The 14,228-nt window shown below is 48.5% G+C and overlaps 1 protein-coding gene across 1 annotated transcript in view; it reads right to left on the reverse strand.

Moving 5' to 3' along the window:
• Window positions 1-14,228, reverse strand: part of PCGF3 (polycomb group ring finger 3) — a 53,373-nt gene that overhangs the window by 13,988 nt on the left and 25,157 nt on the right. Inside the window, exons 7-8 of the mRNA XM_008064004.2 lie at window positions 7,543-7,653; window positions 6,131-6,219 (exon numbers count right to left, since the gene is read on the reverse strand). Of these exons, the coding sequence (XP_008062195.1) occupies window positions 6,131-6,219; window positions 7,543-7,653 (200 nt within the window). The remainder of the gene's footprint in view (window positions 1-6,130; window positions 6,220-7,542; window positions 7,654-14,228) is intronic.

Raw genomic sequence — 14,228 nt, forward strand, 5'->3', positions numbered from 1 at the left:
TCTAAAAAATTTCAAGAACATAAATTTGATTGAAAAAACTGAGTTGCAGAAAGACCTGGGCAGTGTTCCAAGGCTTAGAGCTACACATGTCACACAGGCATGAGTGAGAATGCCAGCCCTACCCAGTCATGGTTACTGCTCTCCGGGAGTGACAGAGCCCAAGCCCTGTCCATGTCCAGTTCACAAGTCCTGCAAGCTCGCTCTCAAACATGCCCCCACCCAATACTTCCTCCGCCCTGTACAGGTCTGAGCTCTGCCTCAGATACCTGCCTGGCTTCCCTGAGGTCACTCTGGCCCCAAGGTCCTTGACACAGAAAACCATACTGACTGACAGCCCTCCCGACTGAAGGTGCACAAGGCTACCCCTCATGAGCAACCACCCTCACTCCCTGTCCCCGATCCCGTCCCCCATGGAGTAACAAGTGCTCACTGTGATCCCAGATCCTCCCCACACGCACTCCCTGATCCTCCCCTTGGGGTCACAGCAAGTACTTGAAGTCACCCCAGGTGCCCCCTCAAGCCCTCTACCTGATACCCCCGTGAGATAACAGCAAGTGCACACCATGACACCAGGTCCCCCCATACCCACTCCCTGATACCCCCCATGGAATAACAGCACGTGCTCACTGTCACCCCAGGTCCCCCTCAAACCCACTCCCTCATCCCCTCCAAGGAGCAACAGCAAGTACTCACTGTGATCCCAGGTCCCCACTCATATCCACTCCCTGATCCCGCCCCACGGGGTAACAGCAAGTGCTCAGCGTGACGTAAGGACTCCCCTCACACCCACTCCCTGATGCCCCCATGGAGTAACAGTACGTGCTCACCACCACCCCAGGTTCCTCCTCACACCCACTGCCTGATCCCTCCTGTGGGATGACAGCAAGTGCTCACTGTGACCCCAGGTTCCCCCCACAAACCCGCTCCTTGATCACCCCCATGGGGTAACAGCAAGTGCTCACCATGACCCCAGGTCGCCCCCCGACACCCACTCTCTGATCCCCTCCATGGAGTAACAATATGTGCTCACCATGACCCCAGGTCCACCCTCACATCATTCCCTGATCCCTGCATGGGATAGCAGGAAGTGCTCATCGTGACCCCAGATCCCCCTCACACCCACACCCTGATCCGCAGGTGAGGTATCAGCAGGTGCTGACTGAGATACCACGCCCTCCAAGCTGTGGGCTCAGTCAATGTGTCCCAAGTGCCTAATGACTGAAGATGCACACACTGAGGGATGGCACCACCAGAGACAGAGGAAACTCCCCCCAGGATCAAGACTCCTCACGAAACCCAGTGGACAGCCCTTTTGCTCAAAACTAGGCTGGACGTGGGCCTTGCAGGAAGGTCAGGCTCTCCCTAAAAGTAAAGTTCAGTTATAATTTTCTGACTGTCTTCTTTGGGGTTTGTCAGCAGTGACAGAGCTGGCTTCTGCCCCAGCCCAACATGAAGCACAGTATGAGAAGGGGCCCTCCTGCAAGGGGTGGCACCTCCTCGTCCATGATGTCCAGGGAGCAGTGGCTCATGAAAAAGGTGGTCTTATGCATCTCACTCTCGCTATCTAGGTGACTAAGCAAATTGCAAACACAACTGAGGACAAAGCCTGCCAAAGTGATGTAAAAAGTTACATCGGAATATATTCAGAATCGGGAAGACAGGTACCACTGGGACCAGAGATTTGCAGGTATTCTGAAAAAGCTGACAGGAGGAAGCTTAGTGCCTGCAAGTTCGGAAGAGGCCTCAGCAGGCAAAGGTGATGGCCTTGTGAGGCTCTGGGGTCACAATGGAGGGAGTCATGGCCACTTGCAGGCTCTAACTTGGCAGGGCTTGGCCACCTGTCTCTACCCCAGCTTCAGTTTGGTGGGAACAGCCCTGGAAGAGCCCCTGGCCTGGAGCTACAGAAAGCAGTTGCACAGTGGTCAAAATCTAGTTGGAATGCTCTCCGGCTCCAAGACCACATCACACCCATGTCAAGTCCTTGAGCACAACAGGGACCCCAGTGCAGGCAGCAGCCCCAGGCTCCACAGTGAGGCTGGTCATGACCTCAGGTCACAAACCCCACTGCTGGCAGGCAGAGAGGCCTGAGTGCGCAGAAAGAAGGGTGCTCCTTGCCAAGCCTGCCTTGGGAGAATCGGATAGAGGAGGAAAGAATGAGACAGACCGTGCTGCTGTACCCATGAGGCCTGCAAGCCGTGCCGAGAGAAGCCAGACTCCAGGAAAGAGACTTCTGTAATTAAATATATCACTGGCTCACTGGGAACAAAAGCATGGAAACAGGTGAGGAGTGCATCAGCATCTCAAGGGTAAGCCACAGACTCTCCCAGGTTGTGAGGAGCAAAGGTGGAGAGCGGGTCACATAGAAAAGGTGGAGGTGGGTGGGGTTGGGGCTGCAGGAGGCAGAGCCAAGAGGAGGAGGAGATGTTTTCCCTGAGGAAAAACTGGGGCTTCAGGCTGGACTGAGCAAGAATAATGGAGTTAATTAATACCTCTGAACTCCCCAGGTAGATGAAACCCTACAAAGTTCCCATGGGGGAGATACGTCACCCGGAAGAGGAAGCTGACCCACAAACGGAGACAAGGGTCGTGATGACCACTTTGGAAAACAGAATTAAAGGACTTGTCAAGTATTACTGGCTTAGGAATGCTGTTCCGAGTAAATAAACGGGTACTTAGTACTGTTCAGTGATGGACTGATGTGTCTCCAGGAAGTCTGCTGCTTGGGGGTCAGTAGCTGTCCTGCGGTGGCTGGAACAAGGTGGGGGCCTCGCTATTTGGACAGATGGAAGGGGGTCTGTGATGGGTGAGGACAACTTGCCTCAGTTGCTCATATGTGCTCCCCACTGAGCTCCCTGATGAACAGAACCCTAGAGTGGGGTACGTTGCGGTTCAGTGGTTAGACCCTCCCATGCCCAGGGCACTGGTGGCCCCGCAGTCAGGAGGGGATGTCCAGAGGAGGGTGTGAGGCCCGGGAGCAGGCCTCCCGATTGATGGCCTGTGCTTCCCTCACCTGGTTTTTGTTTTCTTAGTGTTAAAAGTGCCTAATTATTGCCAACACTTCACAGATTAAAAAACCAAGGGGCAGAACTAAGTCACTTGCAAAAATCAGGGCCGTTTAACCACCACACTGACTGGCAAATCCAACCAAAGGAGAAAGACCCTAGCACCCCTGGAAAATCTACACTCAGTGGATATCAAGGAGGATCTCAAACCCAAAAGGCAGAGAGCCACACACACCACATTTACTGGCCACAAGGGAGGAGACTAGAAATTAAGAGCAAACTGAAGCCAAATAGGCTACTTTATTTGGATAGTTGAGAACACACTTCTTGATTAAAAAGGAAACATGGGGCCAGGAGTGACGGCTCACGCCTATAATCCCAGCAACTTTGGGAGGCCAAGGCAGGAGGACTACTTGAGCTCAGGAGTTCAAGACCAGCCTGGGCAACATAGCAATGCCTCGTCTCTACAAAATAAATAAATAAATAAATAAACAAACAAACAAATAAGAAATTTGAGGCTGGCCATGATGGTTCATGCCTGTAATCTCAGTTACCTGGGAGACCAAGGTGGGAGGATCGCTTGAGAACAGGAGTGCAAGACCTCAACTCTGCAAAAAAATAAAAAAGCTAGCCAGCCATAGTGGTGTTCGACTGGAGTCCAGGAGTTTGAGGCTACAGTGAGCTCTGATCATGCCATTGTACTCCAGCCTGGGCAATAGAGTAAGACATTGTCTCTTAAAAAAAAAAAAAAGAACTATGATGAAATTTAGCTTCTTTACAAATAAATGCTAGTGAGAATATTATCAAAGCCTGAGGGGGTGCAGCCAAGAATAAGAATACACAGGATAATAAAAATATGTTGTTGTTTTTTTTAAAGACTAAGAACACATAAAGAAAAGTTTTAACTCAAGAAGTCAGAAGAAAAATACTTTAAGAAATTATCTAGCTGGGCTCGGTGGCTCAGCCTGTAATCCCGCGCCTTTGGGAGGCTGAGGTGAGTGGACTGCCTGAGCCCGCGGGTTCGAGACCCCCCAGGGCAGCAAGACCTCATCTCTACAATAAATTAAAAAAAAAAAATCAGCCGGGCGTGGTAGCACATGCCTGTAATTCCGGCTACTTAGAAGGCTGAGGCGGAAGGATCACCAGAGCCCAGCAGGTCGAGGCTGCGGTGGCCGGGAGCGGCCACTGTACTCCAGTCTGGGCGACAGAGTGAGACTCCAACTCAAAAAAAAAAAAAAAAAAAAAGAAATTATCTGGTCACTTAAAAACAAAAAGTAGCCCCTTTGAAAGCAAATAATAAAACAGGCAAATCTTTGGCATTTCTGGGATAAAAAGAAAAGACAAAAATTACTAACAGTGAAATTGGAAAGATTTAAAACTGCAAAACAGAGTAAACTAGAGGAGGTATTATGCACAACTTTACATCAATCTGTAGAAAACTGTGCCAGAGGCCGAGGGCCGGCAGCCCACATCCACAGGAGACAGACCTGTGGGAGGACGGTTCCAAGTCCATGTAACTAACAAAGGCTGACCCAGAAAGAGGCAGGGCCTGAGCAGATATGAGCTCAAGACCACAGAAAAGATTCATGGGCAGGATTCCTCAAGGAGGTCTTCCAGCCACCAACAGACAAGACCTCTGTCACTTAAACTGTCAGAATCTGGGGGATGGCAGATGAAACCAGGGGTCAGTTTAAAAAAGAAAAGGTGATTTCCACTGTCCCTGCCCCCAAGGGCATCCCCCACTCCCTTCTCCACTGGCCAGAAACGCGACTTTGCCACATCCCACAATTCCATGCAGACAAGTGTCTATTTCTGTCATGCTCACTGAACTCTTTAAACAATACAGAAGTGCACACACTACAAAACGCAGGTTTTGTTATTCTATTCTTGTGCCCACACCACACTGCCTGTGATGGTGTCTTCTGACATGGTAGGTCTCTACCCTCCCTTTTCTTCAAACATCTCACAGTTATTCCTGAGCATTCACCTCCCAGATGAACTGTAGAGCAGGATGAATTCCATAATAAGCTGCTGGGGTCATCACCACTGAGGTCAATTTGGGGAAAGCCAACATCTTAATGCCAATCTTACCATCTAAGAACATCCAGGCACTTATAAGTTTTTATTAGTTATGTGAATAAAGCTCCCCTCCCCACCCCCCAAGCCTCCCTGAGCTTTCATCTTGGTCTAATCACCTAAGGAGCAACAGTAAATTCCAAGTTTTCAGTTGGTTGTCTTAGGCTTTACGCAAGACAATGATATCATCGGAGACCAACAGCATTTTTGTCTCTCATGTACATAATCTCAAGGTTTTTCCCAGTGTATGGGCTACGCTCATGTTGAAGAACAGCTGCAAATGGGCACTTTCTTGTTTCTGATTTTACTGAGACAACGGTTTTGTTTTATCATAAAACATGACTGTTAGATTTTAAATTAAGATACTATATTAAGAAGTTCTGTAGACATGGATATGGGCTCTTATCAAATTCTTTCATAGCATCTCTGTGATTGAGTTTTTTCATCTGATAATATAGTAAATGACACAAATAGATTCTTCAAGGCTTCATCATCACTTTACATTTCACATTCTACTGGGTTTCACTTTCTTTTCTGTAACCTTCAGAGACACACTTGGCAGAAAAAGCACAAATGATTAATGTGAAAACCTGGGAAAACTGAGCAGGCCAAAACTTCAGGGTGATCTGTGATCTTTTATATCTGCAATGTTCGACAGTGGGTACACAGTGGGTACAAGTAACTGTAGGAAAGAAGGAAGGAAGGAAGGAAGGAAGGAAAGAAAGAAGGAAAGAAAGAAGGAAGGAAGAAAGAGAAAGAAAGAAATGTCAGGTGTAGTGGCTCATGCCTGTAGTCTCAGCATTGTAGGAGGCTGAGGCAGGAGGACTGCTTGAGGCCAGGAGTTCAAGACCAGCCTGGGCAACACAGCAAGACTCTGTCTCTACAAAAAACAGAAATACAAGAAAAAATAAAGAAAAATAAAAGAAGGAGTCAGGAAGAAGAAAATTCAGCAGCACACTGAAGTAGCATCTATGTTTCCTCTAGCCTTTTCTTTCTAAACAGATGAAACTCTCGAGGGGAAGCTTCCAGCGCATGGGAGCATAGCGGCCCACCTGCTCGTCACTGCGGTGGTAGTCGTTGTCCTCCTCTGGCTTCTCCTCAGCGGCTTCCTTATTGGAACTGTCGTCTGCTTTGGTTTCACCTTTTAGTACAAACAGAACATACAGTGTCATGAAATCCAAAATGTTACACCATTTTTAAACCTCTATAGTATACATAAAACGCTGTCGAGAATTCATTCTAACTATGAGGCTTGGACCAAAAAGAACGTCGTTGAGTCCAGGGGGTAGCACATCACATTCCTCACATCAGGGTGGCTCCCCAAGAACACGAGAGCTGGGTGGGTGTGGGTGCATGGAGGGCACAGATGACAGAGGCAGCCCCCGGAGTGGGTGTGAGGGGCACAGACGCCTCTGCCTGCCTCGGGGCCAGAGCAGCCAAAGCTGTCACATTGACCGATCTCGTCAGGAAAGCCTGACTCCTAACATCTCATTATTCTTAATACTAATTTTAAAATGAAAACGTCACCACAGGTAAAACAGTTAGGACTAGCTCTGGTTCCCAGACACACTTCCTAAGCATCTCCCTCAGTCAAGCTTCCCCGACGCATGCCATTGACAGAGCCTGCAGCTCCCCTAGGGCCACAGCCAGCACCTCTCGCCTCTCAGACTGTTAGTAATACACGGGCAGTCTAGAAATCTCTTAGGAATCTGTGTGGCCCACTAGCAAATACCATGGCCTCAACGATTTGAGTAATTTGTTATGCTATGTACAGATTTAAAAATACCATTTAACTTTACATGGAAACCAAACTGTTATTTCGCCATTTTACAGTAAACAAAATTAAAAGTCTCAGAAAGAGCCGGGCTCGGTGGCTCAGCCTGTAATCCCAGCACTTTGGGAGGCTGAGGTGAGTGGATTGCCTGAGCCCACGGGTTCGAGACCCGCCTGGGCAACTTGGTGAGACCTCATCTCTACAGTAAAATAAAAAATTAGCTGGGCGTGGTAGCGCGCGCCTGTAGTTCCAGCTACTTGGAAGGCTAAAGCGGAGGGATCGCCGGCGCCCAGCAGGTCGAGGCTGCGGTGGCCGGGAACGGCCACTGCACTCCAGTCTGGGTGACAGAGTGAGACTCCAACTCAAAAAAAAAAAAAAAAAAGTCTCAGAAAGTTCACTGTTCACTACTTCTTCTGCAGGCTCTCCAACCCTTGACTTTTGCCCCCTGACCTCCAAGTACTTTCTGGGACCCCCTACGAGCCCTGCTCTCAGCTCTACCCACATTCCCACTGGCCTGGAAGTGATGAGGAATACCTCAAATCATAGCCTTCCTGTGCACCCACCCAAGTTTTATTACCTTCTAATATAAGCCACCTGGAAAAAGTTGGGCTGATTAAGTGAGCGCTTGAAGAAAAAGTTGAAGAAAATGGAATTCCCTAAGCTTCTCAATGAGCACAGGCATGTACTCACCATTCCGATGGGAATCTAAGTGTTGCTTTGCAGAACAGGTCTCCCCCTTGATGTCTCCAGGCACTTCCATGCCCAATTTGTGATAGAATTCCCTCTGTTTTCTCATTTCCGCTATTAAAAAATCAATATACAAGCTTTAATCTTAAACAGGGAATGAATTACATCAAAATTCTGTTCACAAATATCACATGAAGAAATTGTAGACTTGGGTTTACCAAGGTTTGAGGGTTCTCCTAGTAAGAGAAATCTTACACACATCTAGACTGTGACTCCTAGGAGCAAAGTACAGGGGACATACACCAGTTAGGCGCAGCACCTCCCTGTGTGAATGGACCCGTGAGGCCACCGCTCAAGGCCTGTTATAGACACGGAGCCCCTGTGACTGTGACCCTAACCTCCACAGCTGCCTGTGAGTGTTGTAGAACTAGTCATCACCTGATGCTGGATAAACACATCCTGCTGACCTCCCAGCACTGCCCACAGACTCCCTGGGCACCTGAGGCTGAGTGATGAGTATGCCGCCTGGCTCTCCCTCTGTCCCTGAGCCATGAGGGACTCCACCAGCTTAGAGGCCCGAGGCCACCATTGAGGAACTACAGAAGAGCTCTCACTGGCCTAAGGGTGGGTGATGGCACGAGGAGGACAAGGACAATCCTGAGGGCCATGTGTCCTGGGTGCGGGCTGTTCACAGTTGTGGTGCCTATATCTGCCCAGTGGTGGGTCAAGAGTGCCCCCTGGTGTCTGTGGCTGCAGCTGGATGAATTGTCAGGAGGAAACAGAGATGCCAGTAGGAGGAAGCTTCTTTGCCTGCTGAAGACAGGGGCAAGTCACTGCAGGTTCTCAGTCTCTCTGCTGGCTGGACCAGGAGAGGCTCTCCCAGCACAGCATCAGCCTGGCTCTCTTGGGATGGACAACAGGACCAGGACGGGACCTTGCATGTCTAGGGAAAGAGTAACTCTGCGAGACTAAGGCAACTCCGACTATACTTTTGGCAAATGCTCCCTCCCTGTGGCCCTAAAGCTCACGCTCCAGTGACAAAACAAAAGACACGGATCATTGCTGAGGACCACAAAGGAGGTAGTGAGAAGCAATAAACCATTCTGTGAAAAATAACTTGTATGTAGTTGACCAAGTGACACTTCATGAAACTTTTTACCTGCACGTTTGTCATTCCCCACAAGCCATGAGCTCTGTGATGGCCATGACATGCCTCGGGCATGACATGCCTCGGGCATGCCCTGCCCTACACAAGATGCCCGACCGTGCAGGAAGAGTAGATATGGCCACAAGCTCAGACAGAAAGAGGACGCCGCCTCTGGAGTGGGCAAGATGCATGTGAGCTGGCCTCTAGTGTGACACAGCATGGTAGGTAGGCAAAGATGGCCAGATGCCAGCTGAGATGAGTCTGGACAATCTGAGACCAGTGAAGAGAGCGGTGCCCTGAAATAATTCTATAACAGCAGCTCAGGAACGAAAGCTGGAACGCAATGCCTGCTGGTGGAGGCTACCCTCCAGAAGGGGTTGTGGCCTGAATTCAAGAGGCCCAGAGACAGCGCAAAAAGAGCCCCCCCCACAGGTGGGGAATGGCCCAGCTCCAAGCACCTTGTTCTAATTCCTATTAACTTTCACCTGTCAGAATAAAAAAGGATTGAAAATAACAATACCCAATGTCAGCTATAAACAGGCACAGAAACAGCTCTTTGGATAATTTTTAGGAAACTTGGCATTATATAGCAAAAAATACTTAGAACTTAATCCAGACATTCTACTGTTAGCAATGTGCCCTAAGGAAATAACCAGGTGAGCGCACAGGCAGATGGAGGGGAGGCGTCCAGATACGCACTGAAGTCTTATTCATAGGACTGGCACACGAGAAACAGCTTAAATGCTACAAGTCCAAGAAGAGGTGCTGGCTCATCAGAACAGTTGACTCCTGCCATGCACCTGCCACCTCATCGGCCACGGCAGACACTCCTGGATGAGGCCAGCAGTGCCTGGAACCCTTTTCAAGCACTAAGTTTGAGACACCCACCACCACCCACTACTGACAGTGCTGGCCACAAGGTAAGTGCAACATCCGGGACATCCCAGGTCATTCACTCAACACTCAGCAGCTATGCAACTGCCACAAAGGATGATGTGGCCTGCTCATGGCCATGGAGCAAGCACTGCAAATGCTGTCATGAAAAAGACAGATGAAAGAGCTCAGAGGTCACATGAACTCATGTTTTAAAAAACGAAAGATCCAACACTGAACTGGCTTAGAATCCATCAGTGTAACTCACCATATTAACAAAGAGAAACCACATGACCATCTCAATAGATGCAGAAAAAGCCCCAGACAACACCAATCCTGGCCAACTCTCAGCAAACCAAGAAAAGGGGCCTCCTCGGCCTGAGAATGGGCATCTGCAGGAAGCCCTGGCTCCACGGGAGGCTGGAGCTTCCCCTGAGATCAGGAACAGCTTCTATTCAACATCCTAGTGGAAGTTTTAGCTCAGGATCAGCATGCTTTTTCTGTAGAGGAACAGAAAGTAGATACTTGAGGCTTCGTGAGCGAATAGACAAAACGGAGACACTGTATAGGTACCAATACAACAGAAGAGAAACAATTCCACACATCTTTTTTATTGATGAAATTCACAATATAGTGATAATAATCAAGTGCAATTTTTTGCAATACAGTTCTCATGAGAAGAATGGAATCCTTTGGGGGGGGGTGACACCTGTTCACCTGGAGAGAAATGCCCATGCTTCCTGTCACAACACCCACTGTACTTGTCCACCTGCTCCTGTTCATTTGTAGTGAGGTTCTACAGATTCCATCTTTGCAAATGTCTTTTCACATAGAAATTCTGACATCAGGCCAGAGACATATGATTTTGAGCACAGTCGTCACTCAGAAGACACTTATGGAATTTTCATGCATTCAACTGCAGGTTGATCTCTTCTGACTGAAGCTTAAGTGCAAGCACCTCAACCAGATGAATTTTGCAAGCACCAGTCCAGATGAATTTTGAAGAACAGAAACCTGTTGGCACTTCCACGAGGAAGTGCCTGAGACATACATTTGCCACAAACCTGTGTGTGGGGTGCAGCTCTTGCCTCCCCTTCCACCTCGGGAATACCTGGGAAGTCAAGTGGATTCAAGCAACATTGGCTGTTGTGAAAGTGACTTTACTGCACAATAAAGTTTTGCACAGAAGTGTCACTGTGCCTTATCATATTAGACTGAATTTGGTAGGAAACATTACCAGGTCTTTAGCGAAAGCTAATTTCCAAAGCCATTTAGTGCTTGACAATAGTGGTTAAAGGTGCTTCTCATTCAGAAAAATTTCAGTTTCTGCCTTTAGCTAAAACACACACACACAGCTTTCTCACTGCTAAGTCATTAAAGTTTGTGTGATAGGAAAATCAGGATGTTCAGCTTCTAATTCTGACGAAAATCTCTAGAACTGGTGATGGCTGTGTCCACATGAACCTGAAACGCCTGACACTTCCACAACTTTGCTACTCTGTCCAGCTGTGGACTCACGAAGGCCACCTCTTCAGTCACTGCCAACTTGGCACTGACTCTTAAAACAAACCACCACTGAGCATCAGGGACATGCAGAGCCAAGAAAAACCATCCAAAACCATGGGCCACATTTGTTGACTGACTACTGATGCTGCTTCCAGCAAACACCCTTAATTCAACAAGCACCTGTTCTGACCCAGAGGCTAAGGGTCAAAAACAAGTTTCTTGTCTCTGGAATTATTTTTTCAGTTACTGCAGTCAGATGCAATTTAATTAACTCATCGTCAGTGAGCAGCTTTCCTTGGTCTGCTCACAAATGAGCCCATCACAAGACTGTTTTGATGTCTGCCTCATCGTTTTTTATTTTTGTGAAGAAAGTCTGCTGTGATGAGATGGCAGTTTTACATTTTCAATGTCTTCTAAAGACTGCTGTCCTGTGAGCTGGCAACATTGTGATGAGTGCGTGGTCTGGCAGCACCAAAGCTTGTCACGTTCTTTCAGCGCAGTGTAAGAGAAGTGCAATGCTCTGCCATCCAACAACGGTTCAATAACAAAATAATCCGCACTTCACTGTGGCTTCAAAGTGTAGTATCTGAAGTCTGCTCCTCTGCTTTCCTTGTTCTGACATGACGAGTATGCACCGGTAGTAAAAAGTCTCAACACAGTGACAACGAAAGGCCCGGTCCACCAGTGGTATCTGCTCACTTAGCCTGCTAGTGTGCTGAGCATGGCTCTGAGCAAGAAGAGGCAGCGTGTGGCCCGTGTCAAGTGTGCAACCAGGCTGTTGATGGGTGACAGACCATACATGCATGGGTGAGCGTGGCTGTGCCTCAGGAAAACTGCATACCACGCTCCAATTCTTGAAAGTTCACGTGTCACAAAGTACTATTCTTTTTACTTTTTCCAACTATTTGGAAATGTAAAAACATTCTTAGCTTATGAGCCACCCAAGACAGGCAGTGGGGCAGAGGCAGCCGCGGGCTGAAGCGTGCCAGCTAAGATGTGCCTCTCTTGGACCCGGCAGCTCTACTTCCGGAATAAATCAATGGGTATGTCCACTCATCCGCAAGAGAATGTGACAAGAGCTCACTGTGCCTCTCTTCTGAAGCAAAAGATAAGAAGAAGCAAATCGTGTGTCATAGATGGATAACGGAGCAGACAATGAATCCTCCATGACCCTCAGCAAGCATAGCGTCTGGCCTAATGCTCCAAAGCCCATGCTGCATCTGCGAAGTGAGAGCAACACAGGCAGGAGAAGAAAAGTGGAGCAGGTGGGAGTGAGGCTGAAATAGGCAATTTGATAGATTTTGTAGATAAAGATGTTGCCTCTGGAACAACAGGTTTTAAAAACTGAGCACCCCACCTCTCATCTGCAAGTTGTGATGTGTAGCCTCCTCACGAGTGGGGCAGGAAGGAAAGGCCAGCTAGCGGGCCCTGGACAGAGCACAGCAGGAAGCTCATGCCTTCTTCCAAAAAAAGGCTCAAAATCTGGAGGGTCGTCAGTACATGGGCTCACTAGCACACCACCGCAGATAAAGCGGGTTCCTGGAGGAGAAATGAAGCTTATGACTGCTGGCGCAACAGAGAAAACCAAAGAAACGGCAGACGGCCACCATCAAGAAAACAGACACATTGCCAAGGGCTCAAAGTTAGAATAATCTTTCTAAAGAGCAGTACATGCCTGAATACTTGAGAAACAGAGGAGTGTTTCCTAGACAGAATACGCACTGCTGAGGGACATGCTTGAGGAAAGGTAGGGTCCCTGCACGGGATGCAGATCTGGAGAATTCCTGAATGTCCACACTTGCTTTCTTCAGTGTTAACGTAGGTAGCGGTGCCCACCCTGGGCAAGTGAGAGGGTATGGTGACGGGAAGCTGAGGTGAATGGGAGCAGATGACCTGTCCGAGGCTAGATGGTTTCTATACCTGCACCACTTTCTTCATAAGCAAGAGCCCCATCAGAAAGGGTGTCACTGAGCACTGACTACTGCCCGAGACACTGCTGCTGCCCACCAGGAGAAACCTGGATCCGTAGAGCTATCTGGGCAGGAGGGAGACAGGGCAGCCCCATCACCTTCCTGTGCCGAAGCAGGAACCATCTGAGACCACCAGAGCATGTTGAGGGGCTCAGGAGCCAACATGAAGAGGTGCTCTGTGGCCACAGAGGAGATGACTAGATCTCCAACAAGGGTAACAGCCTCTAACACGAGCATGTGGTGGGTTTAACTCCACCTTACTGGCAGCTGCAGGAAAGACTGGTAAAGCAACTCCTTGTTTTGAACACAAATGAAGGAAAGACTACCCATCTGTTCTGCCTTTCCATACACAGTGGACAAGATAGCAAAGTGTGTCTACAGAAGTATTCCAACTAATAAACAAAGAGGAGCGACAGGAATGAGACGGCACTATTTCACTGCCTATGATGAATTAATGGATCTAAGTTGCTTGTACAATACCTGCCCCAAACGGAAAACTACTCAGAAGTAGTCTCACCAGAAACACAATCAGGAACCCAATGATCCCACGCATGGGACATTCTGTGGTATCTCAGCACATCCAGACCTGGGGACACCCTAGGACAAGGGAAAGACAGGGACGGGGGCACCCAAAGAAGGTCTATGAATCAGTCCCAGAGTGGACTTTATGTGGATCCTGATCGAAATAAACAAAATCATACAAAATGCAAAAAACACGGCATTTATGAGACAAACAGAAATATCAACACTCAGTGAACACTTGATATTAAGGACTCACAAGCCGGGCTCGGTGGCTCAGCCTGTAATCCCGCGCCTTTGAGAGGCTGAGGTGAGTGAATTGCCTGAGCCTGCGGGTTCGAGACCCGCCTGGGGAGGCGAGACCTCATCTCTACAATAAATCAAAAAATTAGCTAGGCGTGGTAGTGCGCGCCTGTAATTCCGGCTACTCAGAAGGCTGAGGTGGAAGGATCGCTGGAGCCCAGCAGGTTGAGGCTGCGGTGGCTGGGAGCGGCCACTGCACTCTAGTCTGGGCGACAGAGTGAGATTCCAACTCAAAAAAAAAAGGACTCACTACTGTTTTATTACATGTATTGTGATTATGTTTTTAAAAGTATCTTTATCTTTTGAGATACATTTAAAATTAAAATGACATGAGGTGGGATTGAGGGAGCCACAGGCAGCACAGGATAGAC

This window comes from Carlito syrichta, unplaced genomic scaffold (assembly GCF_000164805.1).
Source record: "Carlito syrichta isolate Samal-C Ts95f unplaced genomic scaffold, Tarsius_syrichta-2.0.1 Scaffold307178, whole genome shotgun sequence".
In the NCBI taxonomy this organism is placed as follows: domain Eukaryota; kingdom Metazoa; phylum Chordata; class Mammalia; order Primates; family Tarsiidae; genus Carlito; species Carlito syrichta.